General features: G+C 44.3%; 1 protein-coding gene across 2 annotated transcripts in view; it reads right to left on the bottom strand.

Annotated features, from left to right (window-relative positions):
* PARN (poly(A)-specific ribonuclease) overlaps positions 1–26,613 on the bottom strand; it is a 242,473-nt gene that overhangs the window by 60,358 nt on the left and 155,502 nt on the right. For both annotated transcript variants that reach the window (XM_075319112.1, XM_075319113.1), the window contains exons 20-21: positions 18,735–18,821; positions 5,262–5,336 (exon numbers count right to left, since the gene is read on the bottom strand). In XM_075319112.1, the coding sequence (XP_075175227.1) occupies positions 5,262–5,336; positions 18,735–18,821 (162 nt within the window). The remainder of the gene's footprint in view (positions 1–5,261; positions 5,337–18,734; positions 18,822–26,613) is intronic.

Genomic DNA, 26,613 nt, shown 5'->3' with positions numbered 1-26,613 from the left:
TAATCTTAATTCCTTCATAAAACTAGTTATTCCGCTCGTAGTCCAAGGTCACAAACACAACCTGACAATGGTGTGAAGGCAGGCCAATTCTGAGCAGTTTTCCTGGTATAGACACAATAGCTACAGGTTTCCTGTAAGATCATTCCTATAGATAAACTAAGACTAATAAATTAGGTGACGGGTTCAATACATTAAGATCTAAACAGGATCAGCCACATCATGGATTACTGGAAACACCAGCCCGCTGCTATCATGGGAATTGTGGGGTACAGGGAAGGGTAAAGGAAAAAAAATTCCTCTTCCAGCGTTCAGTAGATTGCTGCAGGGTTTCCACCAGTCGCTCAGTTCACAAGTACTTTAGCCCTGAAAGAAAAATCTGTTTCTCCTGTGTAGCCTGTACAGAGACGAGGCTTGTGTTCCTTGGCAAATTGACAAAATTTTAAATTTCTAAAGCATGATGCTTCTAATTCAGCGAGCCACCCCTCAACAGAAAAAAAAAAAAAAAAAAGGAAAGCAGACAGCACTGGCACGGCATTTTCTCACACTTTATACAGGAGAATAACATTTGATTTTCCATTTTAAAAAGAAGAGGAAAAGGAAAACACTGAAATCAAGATGTATCTGGTCTTTGAACTAATCAATGTACATTACTACGGTACTACTACAAATCTAAAGAGTCACATTCTAAGTATTGCAGATCATGCAAAAACGTGAACAAAACAAGTGGCTACCAGGGTGATACTGAGACTTACAATAATTTATACAGTGGAACCTTGGTTGACGAGAACAATTTGTTCTGGGAGTGTGATTGTAAACCAAGTTACTCGTCCAGCAAAGCAAGATTTCCCATAGGAAATCATAGCAATGCAGGCAATCCCCTTCCACAACTTGTTAAATGTCCCCCTCCTGATCCCCTATTGTGCCATTCCACACACACACATTGTGCTCACCTTACCTTCCGTTCCATCGCCGGCCTCCTGGGACTTGCAGTTTGCCGGTACGGGCTGTGTATCGGGTGACCATCACGACGAGGGAGGAACTTCCACACCCATAGCGCTGACATCAAAGGCAGGAGCCGCTTGCCTCAGATTGGCCAGCGCGCTGCCTTTGAGTAGCGTCTGACAGGCGACATTCCTACCTCGTCACTATGGTTGCCGATACACAGCCTGGAGCGGCAAACTACAGGAGGCCGGCGATGGAACTGAATGTACACATTATGCTCACCTTACCTTCCCGTTCCATAGCCATAGTTCCATAGTTCCTCGCCGCGAGGATTCCTCCCTCGTCGCGATGTACCGGCGCACTACAAGAACCATGAGGCTGGCGATGGAACGGAAGATAAGGAGAGCATAATACAGTTACAGTAGGTGTGTGCGTGTGTGTGTGTGTGTGTGTGTGTGTGGACTGCAAGTGCAGGTTAGAGCGCGGTGGATGTATGGAACCGGAAGTGTGTGCGGTGAGGATTTTGCTCGTACAGCAAAGCTTTCTCATAAACATTCGCCTTAATGGAGGCAGGTTTTTTGGCGAATAACTGTAAAGAGCCGGGTTAAAATTTCCCCTCAAAAAATAGCCTATGACGCTCTCGGGGTCCAGAAGTGTGAGTGCGCAAAATTTTGTGGCTGTAGCTGCGACGGGGCAGATGCCAATCCCGAACATACACACATACACACACACATATACATACACTAATAAATTATATATATATATATATATATATATATATATATAATATATATATATAATATATATATATATATATATATATATATATATATATATATATATATATATATATATATATATATATATATATATATATATATATATATATATATATATATATATATATATATATATATATATATATATATATATATATATATATATATATACATATACACACACACACCATACATACACACCAATATATCCACACATATATATATCCACACATGCATGGATGCACTAATACACATATATACATATTCAAGCTATATTTACAAAATATGGTTGAAATTATATTATAAAGGGAACACTGTAAGGACGTTTCGGTGCCAAGCAATCAAAGCAGAGTAGAAGGAAATATCATAAGAGAAATAAAAATTAAATCAAACTTCAATTAGTGCACAAACTTAAATGTGACAGTAGAACGTTCCTGAATAATAACACTGGGAGGTAAATTTTACCTGTAAAATCCCTTACGTATATTTGTTATTTCTGGTCTAAATTGGCATAAACGTAAGTTAAACATCGGAGCATGCTCAAAGCATATAGTGATTAATTGCTCTGCCAAAAATGGCGAGGAGATAATATTATACCGTCTCCCCACCGAGATGTTCATCAAAAGGCCAAGAAACAGCGTGTTCCTGGATCTGTAGCGCCCCCGTGTGGGGGACTTGTGTACTAACGAACAAGCTCCCTGGTAACTAGATCATGGCTCATAGTAGAAGTTCTTGCTATGAGACCTGTGGTTCCCAGTGATACTGAAGCTAACAACTCCCATTGTACTTCCTAGTACTTCTTAAAATACAAAACAAAAACGAGCGGGAATCACAAGTGCTGCCGGCTGATGAGAGGGCTGTGCCCATCACATGCTCCCACAGCAATCACATGGGGAGCTAAAAGCACTGCGGCTTAAATCATTGCCCACTGCAAGAAAGAAATCACACTATGAGGCTTTCAATATGGACCACAGTAAATAAAAAGGAAATCCGTCTTCAATGATCAAAGTATTAAAAATAGTCAATATGACCATGAATCATCCCCGAAAATTAGGTATTACAGTCACCAGAAGGGGGACGAATAGTGTTTGAATCAGAGCGGTCATTAATGTCACTATTCTAAGCTGATCAGCTGTAGGTCACAAAGACACCAGTACATTAGATATATATTCGCTCCCCCCAGTTTCACAATGTGCATTAGTCTGCAAGTATATCTAACTGGAGCTAGGGAAATTTTTGGCATATTTAAATATATTTATGCATCACAGAGCAAACAAGCCAGCTGCCTAAACAAACTAAATACAAAATCAAGGGATATACATTTTTAAAAATATGTCTTATATTATATACTTTAACTTACCGTATTTGTTCCCTTCTCTTAAAAAACATTTCTGCAGCGCTGTTTCAATGACCTTTTTATACACCTTTATAAGCAGCTTTTAACTGCTGCTCAGCCAAATCCCTACATAGTGTTCAAACAGTCTATATAAAGGACTTTCTGATACAGGGTTGGTTTATTTATCGGCTTAGATAGAAAAAAGTACTGTACATATACTGTATGAATTTGCTGAGCAGCAGATAAAAGGACTCCATAAAGGTGGTGTCACACATAGTGATGACGATAACGACGTCGCTGCTAAGCCACCATCTTCTGTGACGTAGCAGCGACGTCCCGTCGCTGTCGCTGTGTGTGACATCCAGCAACGACCTGGCCCCTGCAGTGAGGTTGCTGGTCGTTGCTGAATGTCCTGCTTCATTTTTTGGACGTTGCTCTCCCGCTGTGACGCACACATCGCTGTGTGTGACAGCGAGAGAGCGACGAACTGAAGCGAGCAGGGAGCCGGCGTCTGGCAGCCTGCGGAAAGCTGTAACCAAGGTAAACATTGGGTAACCAAGGGAAGCCCTTTCCTTGGTTACCCTTTATTTACCTTAGTTACTAGCGTCCGCCGCTCTCACGCTGCCAGTGCCGGCTCCCTGCTCCCTGCACACGTAGCTGGAGTACACATCGGGTAATTAACCCGATGTATACTCTGGCTAGGAGTGCAGGGAACAGGGAGCCGGCACTGGCAGCGTGAGAGCGGCGGATGCTAGTAACTAAGGTAAATATCGGGTAACCAAGAGAAGTGCTTTCCTTGGTTACCCGATATTTACCTTCGTTACGCTTCCACGCATCGCTGATGTCTGGGGGCTGGTCACTGGTGAGATCTGCCTGTTTGACAGCTCACCAGCAACCATGTAACGACGCAGCAGCGATCCTGATACGGTCAGATCGCTGGTCGTGATCGCTGCTGCGTCGCTATGTGTGACACCACCTTAAGGCATCATTCAGACATCAGTGTTTAAATATGTACCTTTTTTTCCACATACATGTCATCAATGTGTTGGATTCGAGTGTCAGTGTTTGTTTCGTGTGTATTTTTACCATCAGTGTTTTTCATGAATGAAAAACTAAATGAATCACAAACCTTCTGCTACATTTTGTAGAGTTGATCCCAGACAGTGCATTAGTTTGCTGTCCATGAATTTCACAGACCCATAGACTTCTATTGCCACTTTTCAGCCATGATATCAGAAAAAAAACAAATGTCTACGTGATTTTTGCACAGACGCACAGTCTGAAGAAAAAAAAATAAAATAAAAAACTCACAGACCCATAAACTATGATGGGTATATGTTCCATTCATGGAAAAAAGAAAGACAGAACATGTATGTACAATCCAGGCATCTGAATGAGGTTAAAACGAGCTTGAACGGGTAAAGAAGATGGCATTGCAGCATAGTTTTTGTGAAAAGGAAGCAAAATATGACACAGTATACGTAAAAAGATTCACAACTTAAACACATAATTCATCAATCTTGGTATTATAATTACACTGGTAAAGAACTAGGTCTATCTAATTATGTGCCACTAAATGAATCCATACTCTTATTATAGTAATATAAACCTTATCAGAGCTGCTGCTGGGAGACAGTTTATGTTTACTTCAATTCCTTCCTCTACCCAGGATTACTACATGTTCCATCATGCATTACTGTACCCTGTGATACAGCACTTAACTCACCTCCTCCCTTCTCCATCCAGTGCAGCTGATCTCTGTATAACTCCGCCCACACCACTGATTGGCAGATTCCTGTATACACTGTGCATAGGCAGAAAGCCATGACAAGCAGTAACACAACCGCTGCAACCAATCACTGTTCACAGCAGTAATGTCTGTATGAAGTGCACAGAATCGCCACACAGTTATTGGCAGTTGATATTTTTTCGGTTACTTAGTTCTCAGAGGGAGCAATGTATCTTATATACACATAAGTAGTCACATGCATTACTCCAGGTTATAATGAGAGACGAGAACATCAGTGCTGGGAACTTAGGGATGCTTTAGTAGAATGTAGGAAGGCCCCAGTTTGGGGGTGCATGCTGTGTAAACATGGCCCAGTTTTATCTCATATTTACTGGAATGGTTTCTGAAGAAACCTTGACAGTATAGAAAATTCTGCATAGTGGGCATGTGTGCAAGAAGAAACATTATTCCTTACCTATCTGCACCTGATCCGTCTGTGTCAGCGTCACGAACGCTGATGTGTCATCAATCCAAGATACTTGAATCTTACCTACAAGATCAACAGGAAGAGTTAGAAGCAATGCAAAAAAGTGACCTCCTGCACTCCAGATGTACATGTACATAGTCCATCACAAACAATCACATTCCTAATCCACAGTAGATCACAACCAATCACATTCCTCAGATCCCCTACCCATAGTAGATCCCAACCAATCACATTCCTGATGTCCCCTTACCCATACCATGAAGGAAATAATTTATTTGATCCCTTGCTGATTTTTTAGTTTGCCCACTGACGAAAACATGAACAGTATAATTTTAAGGGTAGGTTGATTTTAACAGTGAGAGAGAGAATATCCAAAATAAATTCCAGAAAATCACATTGTATGAATTATATAAATTTCATTGCATTTTGCAGAGAGAAATAAGTATTTGATCCCCTACCAACCATAAGAGTTCTGGCTCCTACAGACACAGACGCTCCTAATCAACTCGTTACCTGCATTAAATACAGTTGTCTTAAATTGTCACCTGTATAAGAGACTCCTGTCCACACAGTCAGACTCTAACCTCTACAACATGGGCAAAAACAGAGCTTTCTAAGAATGTCAGGGACAAAATCATATTCCTGCACAAGGCTGGAATGGGCTACAAAACCATAAGTAAGACGCTGGGTGAGAAGGAGACAACTGGTGGTGCAATAGTACGAAAATGGAAGAAATACAAAATGAGTGTCAATCGACATCAATGTGGGGCTCCATTCAAAATCTCACCTGACAGTATCCAGGATCATGAGGAAGGTGAGAGATCAGCTTAAAACTACATGGGGGGAACTTGTTAATGAGCTCAAGGCAGCTGGGACCAGTGTCACCAAGAAAACCATTGGTAACACATTACGTCGTAATGGCTTAAAATCCTACCATGTCCGTAAAGTCCCACTGCTAAAGAAGGCACATGTGCAGGCCCGTCTGAAGTTTGCCAATGAACACCTGCATGATTCTAAGAGTACCGTATTTTTCGCTTTATAAGACGCACTTTTGTTCCCCCAAATTTTGGGGGAAAGTAGGGGGTGCGTCTTATAAGCCGAATATACGGGGGGGGGAGGGGGGGTGGTATATATATATGTACCCTGCAGCGTCCAGGGGAGGTGGGGGCAGCAGCTCTGGAGCACAGTGGAACGCTGCGGGCTGCTGCCTTTGATCTCCTGCACCCGCTCATATAATATGCACAGCCGCTGTCCATCTCCAATGGTGCTGAAATCGCACGCAGTGAGGGGCTGGTGAGCGGTGCATATTATATGAGCCTGCGTCCCAGTGTGATCGCACATGCCCACCCCTGTGTTAGATTTGGCCCCCAGGCTGCTGCTCATTCTAAAATAAAAAATCTTTACTCACCCTGCAGCGTTTCTCCTCGTGCCCCTGCTTCCAGTGTGATCAGGCAAGCAGAGATCTCAGCCTGCTGTGCCGATCACATGACCGCACTGACAACCAGGAAGTAAGGAAGAACAGAAGCACGGAGCAGACAGGAGGGAGCTCAGCACTGCAGGAGATAAGGAAAGAGGGGTTTATTTTACTTTGGGCAGCAGCCTAGGGGCCATATCTGACACAGGGGGACTTGTGCGATCTATAGGGGCCCATGGGCAGCACTATGGGGGCGATATCTGACACAGGGGGACTTGTGCGATCTATAGGGGCCCATGGGCAGCACTATGGGGGCGATATCTGACACAGGGGGACTTGTGCGATCTATAGGGGCCCATGGGCAGCACTATGGGGGAGATATCTGACACAGGGGGACTTGTGCGATCTATATAGGGGCCATGGGCAGCACTATGGGGGCGATATCTGACACAGGGGGACTTGTGCGATCTATAGGGGCCATGGGCAGCACTATGGGGGCGATATCTGACACAGGGGGACTTGTGCGATCTATATAGGGGCCATGGGCAGCACTATGGGGGCGATATCTGACACAGGGGGACTTGTGCGATCTATAGGGGCCATGGGCAGCACTATGGGGGCGATATCTGACACAGGGGGACTTGTGCGATCTATATAGGGGCCATGGGCAGCACTATGGGGGCGATATCTGACACAGGGGGACTTGTGCGATCTATATAGGGGCCATGGGCAGCACTATGGGGGCGATATCTGACACAGGGGGACTTGTGCGATCTATAGGGGCCATGGGCAGCACTATGGGGGCGATATCTGACACAGGGGGACTTGTGCGATCTATAGGGGCCATGGGCAGCACTATGGGGGCAATATCTAACACAGGGGGACTTGTGCGATCTATAGGGGCCATGGGCAGCAGCATGGGGGCGTTATCTAACACGGGAACGTGTGCAATCCATAGGGGACCATAGGCAGCACAGGGGAACGTGTGCCATCACAAGGGGGCTATATTCAATATAAGGGGGCCATATCCAGATTAAGGGGGCTAATTTTAGGATGGGGGGCTATGAGGGACATATACCCTATATGATTTGTTAGAGGGACACTGGCATTATAAGATGGACCCCATTTACCATTAAAAAAAAAAATTCTCTTTTCCTTCACCAAATTTGGGGGTGCGTCTTATAATCAGGTGCGTCTTATAAAGCGAAAAATACGGTAAATAGTAAAATCTTCAGCTCACCTGCTGCCCGGACTGTTCAGCCTTGCGGGTGCCTGAAATCCAACGGTCTATCCCAACCGGTAACGAAGATGTGAAAGGAAAAGAGGGAACGATCCAGCACAAATCCTCCTTATGTAAAATATTCGAGTCTTTATTTAAACATTATTAAAAACATAGTGAAGGCCGAAAAATCGCTTGGGTGGTAAAGGTACAGTTCAACTGGAACTGTACCTTTACCACCCAAGCGATTTTTCGGCCTTCACTATGTTTTTAATAATGTTTAAATAAAGACTCGAATATTTTACATAAGGAGGATTTGTGCTGGATCGTTCCCTCTTTTCCTTTCACATGATTCTGAGAGTGACTGGGAGGAGACTGTGTGGTTAGATGAGACAAAAATTGAGTTCTTTGGCCTCAACTCAACGTGTTTGAAGGAAGAGAAATGCTGCCTCTGACCCAAAGAACACCATCCCCACTGTGAAGCATGGAGCTGCAAGACAAAACAATCACTGATCTCGGGTAGACCAGCCAGAGAAAACACTGCTGGCAGCCAGCGTGGGCGCTCAACACCGTGAAATCCTAGGTGCATTGCCCCCTGGGAAATTTCCCTTGTCATATCTTTAAACTTGTCAAAAAGTTGGATATTGACTTAAAGGGCCACTTAATATGGTGGCTACGGTGGTCTTCTAAAAAGAGCCACTCCTTGGCTGGGTCCATCCCGGAGGGATATCTAGCTGGTTTCTGTGTCAAGACTTCTAACAGAGGCTCCACGGACTTTTCTGATAAGCATGGAGCTGGAAACATTATGTTTTGGGGGTGTTTCTCTGCTTTGGGCACAGGACTACTTCACCGCGTCAATGGGACAATGGATGGAGCCATGTACTGCAAAAACCTGAGTGACAACCTCCTTCCCTCCGCCAGGACACAAAAATGGGTCATGGCTGGGTCTTCCAGCACGACAATGACCCAAATAATACAGCCAAGAAAATAAAGGAGTGGCTCAAAAAGAAGCACATTAAAGGTCATGGAGTGGCCAGTCTCTAGACCTTAATCCCATAGAAAACCTATGGAAAAGCTGACGCTACGAGTTGCCAAGTGACAACCTCAAAATGTTAAAGATTTAGAAATGATCTGCAAAGAGGAGTGGAGCAAAATTCCTCCTGACATGTGTGCAAACTTTATCATCAACTACAAAAAAAAAAAAGTTTGACTGCTGTGCTTGCCAACAAGGGTTTTGCTGCCAAGTATTAAGACTTTTTTGCCAGAGGGATCAAATACTTTTTTCTCTCTGCAAAATGCAAATAAATTTATATAATATAAACAATGTGATTTTCTAGATTTTATTTTGGATATTCTCTCACGGTTAAAATTAACCAACCCTTAAAATTATAGACTGTTAATGTCTTTGTCAGTGGGCAAACTTACAAAATCAGCAAGGGATCAAATATTTCCATCCCTGTAGTATATCACAACCAATCATTTCTCATCTCCCCTAACCCATAGTAGATCACAACCACATTCCTGATCTCCCCTAATCCATAGCAGATCACAACCAATCACATTCCTAATCTCCCTTAACCCATACAATATCACATCCAGTCACATTCCTGACATCCCCTAACCCATAGTAGATCAAAACCAATCACATTCCTAATCTTCCTTAACTCCTAGAAGATCACATCCAATCACATTCCTGATCTCCCCTGACCTATAGTAGGTCACAACCAATCACATTCCTGACATCTCCTAACCCATAGTAGATCACAACCACATTCCTAATCTCCCTTAACCTATAGAAGATAACAACCAATCACATTCCTGATCTTCCTTAACCCATAGTAGATCCCAACCAAATCACATTCCTGATCTCCCCTAACCCATAGTAGATCACAACCACATTCCCAATCTCCCTTAACCCACAGAAGATCACATCCAATCACACTCCTGATCTCCCTTAACCCATAGTAGATCACAACCAATCACATTCCAGTTCTCACTTTTACAAAACAAAATAAATCATTTGATTGCTTGCCATCCGCTACTGCTGCAGTTCTTGTTGCACCAGACCAAGTATTCGGCAAGACTATCATGATAGATAGGCCCTGACGTGTGACCCCCTAGTGGCCGGGTGTGCAGCCATGTTTTGAATTTTGGGGGGATAATTCCTCGACAGTATAAACTATTGGCTATAAAAGTTTATAAAAAAAAAAAAACGTCCAGCCACAAATCAGCAGAACCAAATGACGAAGAGTGTGCTTAGCTAAAGCACACGTTAAGTGTCTCGTCTGGCTGCAGAATGGATCCGTAGTAAGATTTCTGAAACCTGACCAGAAAAAGAAAAAAAATCCATATTCTGCAGCTCCTCTTCATAGGGATAATATTGCGGAAATTCAGCCCTATGACATCCCTTCCCTGCAGGCAGAACACAGCCCAGGACAGGGCACTACTGAGCACGATAGCATCGCTTGCCAGGAGTAAATTGGGCAACTGTAGTCTCAGCTGTTGCATACTTGGAAGTCACACGAGAAAGCAGAAAATTGAGCAATTACAGTCTGCAATACTTTTTGTTTTATTATTGGAAGTACAAGGAGACTATAGCATTACATAAGAACCTGCTCGGATTGTCTGGCCTTTCATCAGAGTCTTTGGGTGAACCAGACTAAGTCCTTTTATCCCCTACAGCAGTCTCCATCGGTACTGGTGGAAGGAGATGGATTTCAGATCTGTCTACTTCAGCCCAGGTGGCCAAGTCATAATACCGGACCCACCGATTAGCTCATATGTGATTATATGAAGCCAGAAAGTGCATTCACATGTTACGATTTGTCGCAGTAAGTAAAAATACACAGCATGTACCCCAGTTTTGCTGCTGTTTAAGCCCAATATGGCAGCTGTGTCTGCACTACACGGCATGCAGCAACAAGGCAGCTCCCCAGGTATTCCTGAAAACCTCCAGGGCACTGACTAAGGCCACTGTCACACTGTTTTCTGATCTCCGTTGATCACAACGGGACTTCCGTCCAAACCCCCCCCTGCAAAACGGGTTTCGGACGTATGTGAAGACGGGGCCATTGACTACAATGGTGCAGATGGACTCACCATGTGCTTTGTCATGCACCATTTTCGGGAGTATACGCTCTCTGGAGGCGGACACTCAGACGTAAAACACTGTATCTGGCTGTCCACCTCCAGAAAGCGTGTACTCCTGAAATTGGTGCACGACAGAGCACACGATGACTCCATCTGCACCAATGTAATCAATGGCCCAGCCTTTGCATACGTCCGAAACCAGTTTTGCGGGGGGTTTGGACGGAAGCCCCGACGTGACCACTGAACGGAGATCAGAACAGCGTGAAAGAGGCCTAAGGGTTTTGTCCCAAATAAACTCAACACCCCCAAGGACTGGTATAAAGAAACCTATCTAAAGGTTGCTTTACACCTTACAATTTCCTATGCGATCTCGTATGCGATCGCACACGCCCCCCATCGTTTGTGTGGCTCGTGCAATTTCTTGCCCGTGTCGCACAAACGAGTAACCCCCCCCCCCCCACCTCCCGTCACACGTACTTACCTTCCATACGACCTCGCTGTGGGCAGCGAACATCCACTTCCTGGAGAGGGACGTTCGGCGTCATAGTGACGTCACACGGCAGCCAGCCAATAGAAGCGGAGTGCGGAGATGAGCGGGACTTAAACATCCCGCCCACCTCCTTCATTCTGCATTGCCGGCGGGAGCTGCGGGACGCAGGTAAGATCTGTTCATCGTTCCCGGGGTGTCACACACTGCGATGTGTGCTACCCCGGGAACACTGAACAACCGGACGTTCAATTTTTAGAAATTGAACGACGTGCATGCGATCAACGTTTTAATGAACAATCTGGGTCGCACGGAGGTTAGGATGCCAGATGTGCATCACTTACGACGTGACCCCGCCGACACATCGTTGGATATATTGTAGCATGTAAAGCCCGCTTAACGTTTCACAGAAAAGTTCCATTAAGCTAAGGCAGAAAGTTGAACATCGGTGAATAAAGAACAATTTGCTTCTTCTCACTAAGCCCTGGTAGCACGGGCTCATTTTGACTTTTTTCCCCACATCAGTAGACCAGCTATATATGGTAACCACTTAGTCAAGTACGCGGCAGCGCTGGGTGGGTGCAAAGAGTTAGTGGTTGAGCCAGCAAGCAAGCAAAATCTCGCAGTTTCATAAGTAGGAAAGCGGCAAAGGGTTGTGGGATCCCACTCTGAAGGCCAGGATTTAACAAAACAGAAGTTCAGACTTGATTTTTGCTAAAAAGTCACGGCCTTTAGGCACTTTCACAACCACTTTTTGCAAATCAGTGATTTTTGAAAATAAAAATAAACCGTTTTAGGTTGCACAATGGTTTATTTAAAAAGAAGGGCATCCCAAGACCGCCAATAGGTACTCTTTAAAGGGAATCTGTCAGCAGGTTTTTGCTACCTCATCCGAGAGCAGCATGATTTAGGAAAATAGATTCTGAATCTAACGATGTATCACATAGATTACTGGGTGCAGGCATTCTGCCACAATCAATCAAAATTTTTACATTTAGCCATGTAGAATAGGTAAGGGTAGGTGCCCATGATCAGGACTCACTGCTTCTTGGACGCAGCGGTTTCGCGAGTCGCCTTCGCAGGAGTACGCAGCTACTCGTACCCACAATCAAGGTTCAGTGTGCTGCGGTCTCTCGCTTGTGTTCTCCCTACAGAGGACTCATGCAAATCTGCAAACAATTGACATGCTGTAGTCTGGAAAGACGCACCGCAGGTAAGTGTTTGCTGCGGAAAAAACAAGCACAGTGGGCACGGGATTTCTAGAAATCCATCCACTCTGCTTGTACTATACATCATAGCGTTTTGGATGCAGCTGAAGCATGCTGCGTCCAAAACGCAGCAAACATTGGCACGTTCCCTAAGAGCTGTCCTGCCCACCCCAGGCCCTCTATATAGACTGCACACTGACTGTGAGGAAGAAGGAGCATGTTGGACTGCCGTGCACATGACATTGTAGTCCGGGCAATGAGAAGTACTGCTGTGTATTGCTGCTTAACCACTTTACCCCTGAGCGATTTTCCGTTTTTTTTTTTGTTTTTGTTTGGGGGTGGGGGAGAGGTGGGGAGGGGGGGGGGGTTTTTTGCTTTTTTTTTGCTCCCCTTCTTCCGAGAGTCGTAACGTTTTTTATTTTTTCCGTCGATCTTGCCATATGAGGGCTTGTTTTTTTACGGGACGAGCTGTACTTTTAAATGAAACCATAAGCTTAACCATGTAGTGTACTGGGAAAACAGCAACAAATTTCAAGTTAGGAAAAACTGCAAAAAAAAAAAAATGTGATCGCACAATAGTTTTTGGGATATTTTATTCACCATGTTCACTATATGATAAAACTTGTGTGGGTGTGATGTCTCAGGTTGGTGCGAGTTTGTAAGTTTACATTTATCTAAGGGGTTAAAAAAAAAAAAAAATCACAAGTTTGTCCAAAAAAAGTGGCTCACTTTTTGCGCCATTTTCCGAAACTCATAGCGTTCTTTTTCAGGATCTATGGCTCAGTGACTGCTTATTTTTTGAATCTCGAGTGGTACCATTTTTGCGCAGATGCTACGTCTTGATTGCCTCTTATTGCATTTTGCATAAAATTTGTGGCAACCAAAAAATGTAATTTTGGTGTTCGGAATTTTTTTACCGCTATGCCGTTTACCGATCGGATTAATTGATTTTATATTTTGATAGATCTGGCATTTCTGAATGCGTCGATACCAAATGTGCGTATATTTCTTATTTTTTTTTTTTACCTTTTAATTCTCATTGGGGCGAATGTGGGGGGGTGATTTGAACTTTTAGGTTTTTTTCATGTAAAACTTTTTTTTTTTTTTAAAACTTTTTTTAAAATTTTACTAGGACTAACAATCAGCAGTCTGATTGCTCTTCCATTTCTCCAGATCACAGCTACACAGCTGAGATCTGGAGAAAAGATGCTTTACTTTCACAAACGGCAGTCTGGCAGTGAGAGAAAGTGTCTCATGGTAGCTAGAGGAGTTATCACGTGACCCTGTGCTACCATGGCAACCACCGGAAGTCACGTGATCACGTCACGTGACTTCTGATGGGGGGTGGGTAAGTTATGCTTACGGTGGCTCGCGGATACATCTCGCTGTCAGAATTTGACAGCGAGATTAAGGGGTTAATAAGCACGGTTGGAACACGATTCCACTCGTGCCTGATAGGAATACGTTTACTGGTGAAATTAGTTGACATATGTGCAGATAGCGGCGGACTGCCCACGGGGATTAACTTTTCACGATCCATGACGTACCCAGTACGTAATGTGTCGTGGAGAGATTAAAGGGAACCTGTCAGGTGCAATATGCACCCAGAACCACGAGCAGTTCTGGGTGCATATTGCTAATCCCTGCCTAACAGTCCCTGTATACACTAGCATAGATAAAGGGGTCTTTAGAAAAAGTATTGCTAAAGATCCTCTATGATATGCTAATGAGGCCAAGGACTAGTCATAAGGGCATTAGTTCCTGCTCTCATTCTGCCCTCTTAACATTCTATTCAATGCCCACTGCCTAGAACGCTGGGCATAGGGTCAGTGCACATGATCAGAAGTCCCCGGCACTTCCGGTCATGCGCACTACACCAGTTTGAAGCCGGGACGTGTACATCCAGCTTTCATAGCGCGCGACCGGAAGTCCAGGAATCATGTGCACTGAGCCGAAATCCAGAGTTTGACGCAGTGGCAGCAGAGGTGAGCACAACCATGCCTCTGACTATGCACATTCATTAGCATGTTAGTACGCCCACAGGGGAGTACTTACATGCTAAGGGGGCTGACTAGCCAAGGGAACTAACGCCCTTTCAACTAGTCCCTGGCCTCATTAGCATATAATGAAGGATCTTTTTTTTTTTTAATCAGATAATTTTTTATTTTTCACCAAGTATACAAAATGTGTTATATTTTCAGCAATAACGAGCAGAACTATAAACTTTCCCTCCCCAACATAATGAAGGATCTTTAGAAATACTTTTTCTAAAGACCCCTTTATCTATGCTAATGTATACAGGGACGGTTAGGCAGGGATTAGATATATGCACCCAGAACTTCTTGTGGTTCTGGGTGTATATTGCATCTGACAGGTTCCCTTTAAACAACACAGCAAATAAACAGACCTTCACAAAACAGGCATCCCTGAATTCTCCGTGTTAACCCTTGCAGCATGCAGTCTTCAGCTTACATAGCAAAAACCTGCTGACAAACACCCTATAATGACAGCTAACCCCCCCCCCCACCTCCCATAGTTGCAGCAATACCATCTTATTCAGTAAGGGGCAATTACTCTAAAACAACCATATGCTGAATCATATCTCCTAGGACTTATTCAAACATTAGTTTTTCACAATTAGAAAGCATTCCTGTTATCGTTTATGGATCTGCTCACAGTTGGCAAAGAAAAAAAAAAAAAAAAAAAAAAGAAGGACGGACAATTTTGAGTCAAGTTGTGGATCAAAATAACCATACAAAGCTATGGGTGTAAAATCTAGACGTGATTAGTTCTATATATTAGAGAGTACAGTGATGAACAACGGTCTGTGTTTTTACGCCCACAAAATAATCATGAACTTCTTAATAAGGTCTAATAATGGTAAAAAGTTGGTTGAAGATGTAGTATTGCAGGTAACGATAGGGGGCACGATCGGGAGAGAGAAAATTTGCATAATGATAACCATCCGCATTAAAGGGTCGGGGTGCAGACACCCTCGCCTTCTCCGGAGAGCCCGTGAGTTGCGAAGTGCTACATCCTTAGCATTTTACTCATTCTTATCGGGTTTGAACACGATCCAGGAGGTCTTTATCCCAAAACTCATCAATATAAATTCAAAATGTCGAGCCTAAGCCCATTTCAATAAAACTGTACTTAAGCAGACCTCTCCGTACAAGCCCCCTAAACTCTCCTTTACATTGCTGCGGAATACAACAGTAAATTGAGAATGTCAGACCGCTAATGTAATCAGAACAAAATATGTCAGAGACGTAAAAGATTAGGTTGCACAGGTTCAGGCGTGAGCCAAATTTCTTAAAGAAATCCTATATTCCAGATGAGGAGATGAAATAAGCTTCGCAATAGCTAACTGGAATATGGACTCCAGCTGGGGCCTGCCTAATATTTTTTTAATTGCACGTTTAGATTGCATATATTCAGCTAATTTCTTGTGGAAATTTTAGGAATCAAAGCAGACATACAACCCTAAGATGTTCCAGTAAGATACGACACATTGCCTTTGGTCAAGTGCCACTGTATCCATACAAATACTTAAGTGAGCTCTATTTGTTCCGCTTGCTCTCCGCTTACAACCTGTAAATGGGCCCCAGATTACTCACTGCCGTAACATTTCCAGGCCTAGGAGTAGACTTGCTGAAATCGAAAATACTCAGATACATTTATGCCATATCCACAGGATATGCAACAAATATCTAATAAATGCTTGTGCCACCTCCGGGACTCGCACATATGGCAAGAAAGGAGGCGCATGCTTGGCTGTTTCTAGAAGTCCCATGCACCGCCATCTCATTATCCCTCACTATTTTGTAGTAGCCTCCTGGCCTGGGGATGACCCCTTGACATTGGTGCGGGTCAGCACAAATTTGATCGATCATTTGGCCATCATAGTTTAATTTACTTTACTTTATTTAATTTACATTTTAGATGTAATATACTTATAATAAATCAGATAATTAAAGTGAACCTGTCAGGTCCAATGTACACCCAGACCCACGAGCAGTTCTGGGTGCATATTGCTAATCCCTGTATAACCGTCCCTGTATACACTAGCATAGATAAAGAGATCTTTAGAAAAAGTATTTCTAAAGATTTTTTATTGTATGCTAATGAGCGTGGGGACTAGTCCCCTGGGCGTTAGTTCCCCTTCCCAATCGGCTCCATTAGTTTGTTAGTACGCCCCTGTTAGCATGCCAACTGCTAATGAATGTGCAGCGTCAGAGGATGATCTCACTCACCTCTCTGCTGCCCTCACTGCCAGACGCTGGATATCGGCTTAGTGTGCATGACCCCAGATTATCGGTCATGTGCACTACTTCAGTTTGAAGCCAGGACGTGTACACCCGGCTTCATAGTGTGCATGACCCAAACTCTGGGGTCATGCGCACTGAGCCGAAATCTAGCATCTGACGCGATGGCAGTGAATAGGTGAGTAAGATCATCCTGTGATGCTGCACATTCATTAGCATGATAGTGCGCCCCTGTGGATGTGCTATCATGCTAATGGAGCCCACTTGCCAGGGGAACTAACACCCTTGGGACTAGTCCCCTCGCTCATTAGCAAACGATAAAAGATCTTTAGAAATACTTTTTCTAAAGATACCTTTATCTATGCTAGTGTATACAGGGATGGTTAGGCAGGTAATAGCAATATGCACCCAGAACTGCTCGTGGTTCTGGGTGTATATTGGACCTGACAGGTTCCCTATAAGCACACAGTCATAAAAGCAAACGATTATGAATTTTTTTCTATAGGATCTACACTCCTAAGTCTATATGGGCATGCAAGTCACAGAAATGATACCTTGTTATCTCTGAATCCATATTTTTTCTCAACATGTATATGAGCTGTTAAAATCTATGGACCGGAAACAATCTTCCTCCACAGCATATATTAAGTGAAAGGGGGCATTACCAATCAGACATGTAAATCAGGAGAGCAGACTGTCATTACTTGTCTCACACTGTTAACACCTCCTTTCATGTAAAATAAGCTATGGAGACAGATTCTCAAGGAGCTCTGTGTGTGGCCCATAAATCTTAACAGCTCATTTACATATTAAAAAGGGACTGTCAGCAGGTTTTTGCTATATAATCTGAAAACAGCATAATGTAGGTGTTAAAACACTGAATTCATAGGTCACTTGTTAGGTTGTGTGCTGCTGTTTACATACAATGAAGGTTTTATTATCAGGTGATTATCACTGTATGGAGTATGAGACTGCTAGTACAACCACTCTCCTTCTGATAAGCAATTTACTGTGACTAGACAATGTACACCGAGAGCTGTGATGTAGGCAGGGTTAGCTTTCTGAGCTCTGCTACATCTAAGAACTCTGTCAGAAACACTGTACTCAGTAAGCTAAGTGAGATATCACTGGAATCAGAATCCCTTTTCGTACATTATGCTGCTCTCAGATGAGGTAGAAAAAAAATCTGGTGACAGATTCCCTTTAAGAAAAATGTGGATTTCTCTAGAATAAGAGATCTGTTAGTTGATATCAAGGTATAACTTTATTGAGCTTCCTATGACCTTCATGCCCATATAGACAGTTTAGGAGGGCTGATCCTACTGACCGATTCCTTTTAATGCAGAAATTGCTGCCTTTACAATCCAGCAAAAGCTATTTAGGCAATATATAAATTAGGGTGCTCGATGCCTCTGTGTGTCCGAAAGCTTAGTGCACCCTTCCATCCCTGGATTATTATGCCGCAGTGCCTCCCTATATGATGACTGACCGCACTGCCTGAACGGAAGCATCCGGTGTCTTAAGTTAGGTTTCCTTGGTTTGAAGGGCTGATCTTCAGTGGGGCTACCTGGAGGAATACTTCTTGGTATTGGCATGAAGGTAGGAGAACAAAGTGGGCAAGCAAAAGTTGAAATTCAGCACATCACAGGTGACATGCACAGATAGATACATCTACAAATGGGAGCCGCATTCTAACTGTAGATCACATATTACATTTAAGATCTCACAAAGTCATCATACCAGCCATAAATGATACAAGATTTAGAAAAAGATCTTACCAAAGGCATTGAATAGTTGATAAAGGTCACTGGACTTCCATTCTTTCGGAAATGTCACGTGGAGGACGTTATCTCGTTTAGGGAGCACTGAAACACACAACACACTGACTTTAGTTTTTTTGGTAGGGTAAAATCACATCTGACTAAAAGATATATTGTTAATGCATACCTGTCATTTCACTCAAAAACTCAGTAAAAGCATACCTATATCATTACTCCTTCTAAAAAGGGTTGTCCAGGACTTTAAACAAGATGACCTATCCTTAGGATAAGGCATCAATGTCTGATCGGTGGGAGTGCGAAACCCGGCACCTTCGCCAATCAGCTGTCTGCGCTGCCACCCATGGCCGGAACTGCTCCCCTGCGGAGCTGCACAGAGCAACCCAACAACTGGAGTGGCCATGGTTGGATACCGCATAACCGCAATCAATAGGGAGCAGATGTGCACAACGTGGCCGCACACACAATTCAGTCAACAGAACTGTACTGTACAACTTTGCAACTGAGTAGTTCCGGTCAGCGGCAGGAACAGGATCAGCTGATTATCGGGGTGCCAGGTGTCACACCCCATCAAACACTGATGACCTAAGGATACATCAGAAGTCCTGGACAACCCCTTTAAATAGCTCTATTAATTAAGTGCTTTGAACCCACAGGTGCCTCACAATTTTATTACTATGGGTTGGAGGAATGGACATTTTTACAACTTAAATCTTATGTAGGCTTCAAATTTTTGTTTTTCAGAAGAGTAGGGTTTTAGGTAACACCACAATGTTACAAAATTTCTTCCAAATGTGACGACATCCAACATTTGATTGTAAACTACTGTTCAGCCACACGGCAAGGATTAGGCTGCTTCCACACATCCGGTTTTTGCAGTGCAGCACAATCCGGCTCAAAAACCTATGCAACGGATGCGGCGAAAAAAACCGGATCCGTTGCATAAGTTTTTCCATGCGGCCCGTCCGTTTTTTGACGGATGCGGCTTGATACTGAGCATGCGCAGTTCAAAAAAACGCATCTGGCGTCCATAGTCTTTCATTGTAAATCACGCCGCATCGTTCCGGATCCGGTGCGATGCGTTTTTTTCGCCGCAGACAAAAACGTTCACTTGAACGTTTCATCCGGCCGCTGCATCAGCTAAATATGCCGCATCCGGCAAAAAACGGACGCAACGCAAGGCCATGCGGCACAATACGGCGCTAAGAAAAGTCTATGTGGAAAAACCGCACCCGGCGGCAAAAAAATAAAAACCGGATGCGGTTTTCCCGCAAAGTGCCGTATTGTACAGCACAGCAAAAACCGGATGTGTGAAAGCAGCCTTAGATGGAAGAAGCATTATTAACATTCTAGAGCGCAGATTTTGAGGGACCATTTGCACAGATTTTCAAGGTGCAAAGCAGCAGAAAAAAAAAAAAAAAGGAAATGTGAAGTCTTTTTAGTTGGGACAACTGGAAGAATGATTGTCCGGCTAACAAAAGATGACTACCATGAGCCCTGTGTCTGCCAACAGTAAAGCATCCAAAGAACATTCATGTGTGAGGGGCTTTTCATCCATTGAGGAGACTCACTCATAATTTTGCCTAAGAACACTGCCAAGAATGAAGATTGGGTTCTAAACATCCTCAAAAGCAACTTCCCCCAACCATCCAGGTGCAATTTGGTGATGATCATTTGCTTTTACCACCATGATACAGATCATGTCATAAGACAAAAGTGATCACTAAGTGGCTCTATGATCAAAACATTGACATTTTTAGTTCATGGAAAGAAAGCACCCCAGATCTCAAATACCCTTGAGGCCCTGTGGTCAATCCTCAAAAAACAAGTGGACCACCATAAAAAAAACCAAAAACTTGCAATAAACTCCAAAACACTCAAACATGTACAGGTTGTGAGGAATTGGCCCAGAAGTTCACATCCAGCTGTCAGGGAGAAAGTGCAGAAGTCTTGAAAATAATGGCCAATACTGTAAATATTGAGTCCTTGCATAATCTTGATGTATTTGTCAGTAAAAGTCTATAACCTTATGAAATGCCGATAATTATAATTCAGTAACTATAGGAACATTGACTAAAAGATCTCAATTTCGCAAGCAGCAAACTTTGTGATATACATAATTTGTACAAGTCTCGAAACTTTTGAACACGACCATACAAACTAGAGCAAATGCGCACTTTTTTAGGAACAGGTGGAAACATGTCCTACCAACAGCATCTTATATATTAAAAGGGTCATTGAAACAGGTGTGTGTGTGTGTGTGTGTGTGTGTGTGTGTGTGTGTGTGTGTGTGTGTGTGTGTATCCACTTTACCACACCCAACTTCTCCCCTCTGCAAATCCCTACATTGGCTCTCAATCCTCCACCGTATCCAATTCAAACTACTAACACTGACCTACAAAGCTGTCCATAATCAGTTTCCTCCATATATCTCCAAACTAATCTCCCGCTACACTCAAACACAATCTCTGGTCCTCCCAAGATCTCCTTCACTCCTCCTTACTCATTCGCTCCTCATGCAACCGCCTCGAAGACTTCTCCCCAGCAACTCCTGTCTTCTGGAATTCGCTGCCTCACCATGTCAGATTATCTGCGATACTTTCAAGATTCAAATGGAACTTGAAAACTCATCTGTTCAGAGATGCCTATAATCTTCAATGAACCCACCGCCTCATCACCGTGCCAGAACTGCCGCCTCACCAACACCCCACCTAATGTCTCCTCCCCAATATCCTATAGAATGTAAGCCCGCAAAGGCAGGGTCCTCTTCCCTCTGTACCAATCTGGCTATTGTAACTTGTATATGTATTCTGTATGTAACCCCTTCTCATGTACAGCACCATGAAATCAATGGTGCTCTATAAATAATATGTGCGTGCATCCCTACCAATATTGATGAGCTATCCAAAAGGTAGCTCATCGTTATCTTCTGACAATCTTTAAGGTTACAACCCAAGAGGACTTCCAACAAATACAGTTTACACCGTATCAGAACCTTTATTCCAACCTGGTTTTCTCTTCTTAAAAGTTTAAAATAAGACATTGTATTTCTGGCTTCAGTTGTTACATTTATGTCGGAGGAATTACTCAAACTTCTAAAATTATAGCCATGATTATTGTGCATAATGAGGGATGAAGACATGGAATGCATGAGGTCATTCCTGGGCCGTAACAATTGCCAAAAAAGAACTTTATGGAAACTAGTAAGGACCAGACAAGGAATTGAGGAACTTTTGACCTTCCAGGAGAGCAATTTATTAGGACAACTGGAGAAATTATATTGATTAGGAACAGGATTAGCCAGAAACCAGGAGGATAGTGCTATTGTAAAAGCTGCTTTAGATTTCTATAGTCCATCAGTAAAGAAGTAGCCCATGAAAGTCTTAATTTTCCCTTACCGCGTGTATATGTGTATGCAGTGTGTGTTACTGTACTCCCATAGCACCATCTCTTGTCTCTTCTCAGTGACGTCACCGCTTTTCAGACTCTCCAGTTTCCTCTATAAAGGAGTTAGAAGTCTCTTATACAAATAAGTCTATGGATCCTCGTTTTGATCATCTATAGACATACATTGTAAAAGCAATATTTGGGTCTCACAGAGCGCAGAGTGATCCTAAGAGTCTGAGGAGCGGAGGCTTCACTCAGAAGCGAAGCAGAACTGTGTGGGATGCAGCAAAATACAGCGCTGAGTATATTAACACACACACACACACACGAAATTTTAGGCAAAAAAAAAAAAAAATTAAAAACATGGCTTTAAATATTTAAAGTGGCATTTTCAGCTTACACTTCTGGATACCAGAAGGTCCTTACTGAATGTAGGTGGCATGACATTATTTGCCAAATTAAGCAGTTGCTTTTTCCTGAAATCAGTATGAAGAGTTGACCATAAGTCCTATCTAGAGATGGGGCCATCATTCTCCCAACAGGTGAAGATCTAAAGCAGACTATACACATTAGATGGCTGTTGGTTCATCCGATTTTTCAGCCGAGGGCTCCTGTGTGCCCTATGAGAAAGCCTCATCTCAGGGATAACAATGAGATGGCAGTCCGAAGTCTGACTAGCATAAATCGATATCTCCCCTGACCGACAGTCAAACGTCACCCTGACACGTTAGACTGTTGGCCGAACCAGTTGATATCAGCAGCTCCCGCCAACAGTGGTCTAATGTATATTAGGGCCTTAAAGGGAACCGGTCATCAGAAATTTTGCTTTCAACCTAAAAGTCTCCCCCTCTGCAGCTCCTGGGCTGCATTCTAGCAAGGTTCCTGTACTTTTTGTGGCCCCTTTTAAACCAAATTAAATACTTTATAAACTTGTACCTTTTGCTATGTAAATTTTGTAAATCGTCCATGGGGGCGGGCTCTCTGCTGACTGTTGCTGTTCCTCCAGCAGATTTACGCCGCCCCCCAACGCTGAATTTCATATCTCAGGACGCCGCCCCTGGGCGCCCGTGGTCCCGCGCATGCGCTGTGCGACTGTAGCGGGACTGTGCACTGTGTGCACGTGTGACAGCTGGTGACGTTTTGCGCAGGCACGAAGTTATGTGCGGCGCTGTGAATGTCATCAGCAAGTGCCACCCATAACCTCGTGACCGCACTTTCCCCTCTTCCTCCAGCGTTCTGCGTAAGCGCTTGCTGGCCAGATGACCCGACGTCACCTCTTTCCCATCTTGCCCTGCTGCAGGATAAGATGGGAAGGAGGTGACGTCGGGTCATTTGGCCGGCGAGCGCTTGCGCAGAACGCTGGAGGCAGTGGGGGAAAGCGCGTCCACGAGATTATGGACGGGCACTTGCGATGCAATCACAGCGCCGCCCATAATCTCGTGCTTGTGACACGTCACCAGCGATCCTGGCGTGGGCAGCACCTCGGGCGCAGTGGGCGGTGTCCTGATGGATGAAATGGAGCGTGGGGGGACGGCGTCAATGTGCTGGAGGAACAGCAACGGTCAGCAGAGATCCCGCCCCCATGGACGATTTACAAAATTTACATAGCAAAAGGTACAAGTTTATAAAGTATTTAATTTGGTTTAAAAGGGGCCACAAAAAGTACAGGAACCTTGCTAGAATGCAGCCCAGGAGCTGCAGAGGGGGAAACTTTTAGGTTTCAAGCTAAAATTTCTGATGACAGGTTCCCTTTAAGGTTATGTTCACAAGTATGAGGGGCTGCTGATAAGTCTTTAGATTTACCCAGAGAGAAATGAGATAAGGATGATGAAACTTTATTCCACATACTTTCCACTGATGTCAACACACTTCTTACATCGATATTCCAAGTTCTGTAAGCCTAGGAAAAAAGAAGGATTTTGGTTGTACCTCAAACCAGGCATCTGTAGCAGCCATGGCATCAGAAATGGTGTGAAATTTGGTACCCTTGAGGTGTTTCTTCAGGTTTGTAAACAGATGATAGTTGTAAGGACCTAGATCTGGTGAATAAGGTGGGTGGTCAACCAGAGGGAAGTCCAGCTCTTCCAGTTTTGCTGTGGTCGCTTATGCAGTGTGAGTGGAAGCGCTGTCTTGCAAAAACAAGATTCCTTTGGACAGCTTGCCGCGCATTTTGGCCTTCAGGAGATGCCTTGAATGGGTCCAAAAGTTAAATGTAATACCTTGCATTGATGGTGGAAACCCTTTGAAGGTGGTCCACTAGCAGCACGCCCTCCTTATCCCAGAACACAGACACCATCACCTTAGTGGCTGATTTTTGCACCCTGAACTTCTTTGAATGAGGAGAACCACTGTGCCTCCACTCTTGACTGCTCCTTGTTTTCTGGGTCATACAAAGAAATCCAGGTCTCATGCATAGTGACCAGTCGATCCAGGAAGTTATTAGTCTGGAAACGCTGACAAAGGGACCAAGAAGTTTTCACTCGCATGCTCCTCTGATCTGTTGTCAAACATTTAGGGACGCACTTTGCAGATAGCTTCCTCATGTCCAAATGTTCATGGAAAATTTACACAAACACGTTCAAGGGAAATCCCCATGATGTCTGCTATTTCTTTAGCTAAAATTCGTCGATTCTCCAGCATGAGGTTGTGCACAGCATCAACGATCTCCGGAACAATCACCACTGTAGGTGCACATGTGCAGTGAATATGACAGGATCAGTTAACAATGCATAAAGGTTGGATTCTTAGCGGATCAGTTTTCCATACACTTCCATTATACATTACCGGATTCTTTTTATACAGCAGTTTTGTTGGCTGGACAAGAAAAGTTGTGCACACAACAACCTGGCAATCAATATGTATTAAAGGGAACCTGTAAGGTGCAATATGCACGTAGAATCACGAGCAGTTCTTGGTACATACTGGTAATCCCTGCCTAACTGTCCCTGTAAACACTAGCATAGATAAAGAGATCTTTAGAACAAGTATTTCTAAAGATCTTGTGTCGTATGCTAATGAGCAAGGGGACTAGTCCCAAGGGTGTTGCTTCCCTTGCTAGTTGCCCCAATTAGCATGTTGGTACGTTTCTGTGGGCATGCTAACATGCTAATGAATGCACAGCGTCAGAGGAGATCTCACTCACATCTCCACCGCCATCACCACTTGATGCTGGATTTTGGCTCAGTGCGCATGACCACGGAGTTTCTGTCATACACACTACTTCAGTTTGAAGCCAGGACGCGTACACCCGGCTTCATAGTGCGCATGACCAAAACTCCGGGATCATGCGCACTGAGCTGAAATTCAGCATCAAGTGGTGATGGCGGAGGAGAGGTGAGTGAGATCATCCTTTGACGCTGCACATTCATTAGCATGTTAGCACGCCCACAGGGACGTACATATGTTAATGGGGGCGACTAGCAAGGGAAGCAACACCCTTGGGTATAGTACCCTCGCTCATTAGCATACAGTAAAAGATCTTTAGAAATACTTTTTCTGAAGATCTCTTTATCTATGCTAGTGTTTACAGGGACAGTTAGGCAGGGATTAGCAGTATGTACCAAGAACTGCTCGTGATTCTACATGCATATTGCACCTTACAGGTTCCCTTTAAAGGGGTGGTTCACCCATTTTTTTTTATTTTCTGTAGGAGTTATACTTACCTTTCTAGGCGTCTTCTCCATTGGCTTGTATTTCCATTTCTGGCACTGAGCGGCGCTATGCTGCACGCTCAGTGTCGGTCACATGACCCCCTGGAGCTGTGGCCGCCGGCATCCTCTGACGTCGCGCCATTTCCGGGCTCTCAAACAAGACGGGTACGTCACAGGATGCCGGCGCCACTCAGATTGAGTGACAGGGCTGTGGGCGGTAACTACCGCACATCACAGCCCAGCATCGAGGGGAGGAGCCGGAGGACGTCACTGTGGAGCCGGAAGCGTCCTGCAGATGGAGAGGAACGGGGCGCCAGTGTGCAGTACAGGGGGGGGTTCTTCAGCTGAATCCCCCCCTGCACGTAAGTATGTGATCACACTGTCCACCCGCCCGCTCTGCTGCGATGTCAGGAGAGCGGCCGGTGTCGGGCAGTGTGATCTTCTGCTCCTCCCAGCAGCAAGACACTGACAGGCATGTCACCGCTGTGCTCTGCCATCTGTCCTGCTGCATGGGACCAACTGTCTGCACTCTGTCACCTGCACCACAAGTCACAGAGTGGAGACAGTTGGTGACAGAGCACCTCTGCCCCCCCTCTTCTTTCCCCACTCTCTTCTCCCCCCCCTCTCTCTCTCTCTTCTCCCCCCCTCTCTCTCTCTTCTCCCCCCCTCTCTCTCTCTTCTCCCCCCCTCTCTCTCTCTTCTCCCCCCCTCTCTCTCTCTCTTCTCCCCCCCTCTCTCTCTCTCTTCTCCCCCCCTCTCTCTCTCTCTTCTCCCCCCCCTCTCTCTCTCTCTTCTCCCCCCCCCTCTCTCTCTCTCTTCTCCCCCCCCCCTCTCTCTCTTCT

The sequence above is a fragment of the Anomaloglossus baeobatrachus genome, chromosome 7 (assembly GCF_048569485.1).
Source record: "Anomaloglossus baeobatrachus isolate aAnoBae1 chromosome 7, aAnoBae1.hap1, whole genome shotgun sequence".
Taxonomy (NCBI): Eukaryota; Metazoa; Chordata; class Amphibia; order Anura; family Aromobatidae; genus Anomaloglossus; species Anomaloglossus baeobatrachus.
Note: the sequence above shows the minus strand (reverse complement) of the source record. Positions and strands in the feature narration are given on the sequence as shown.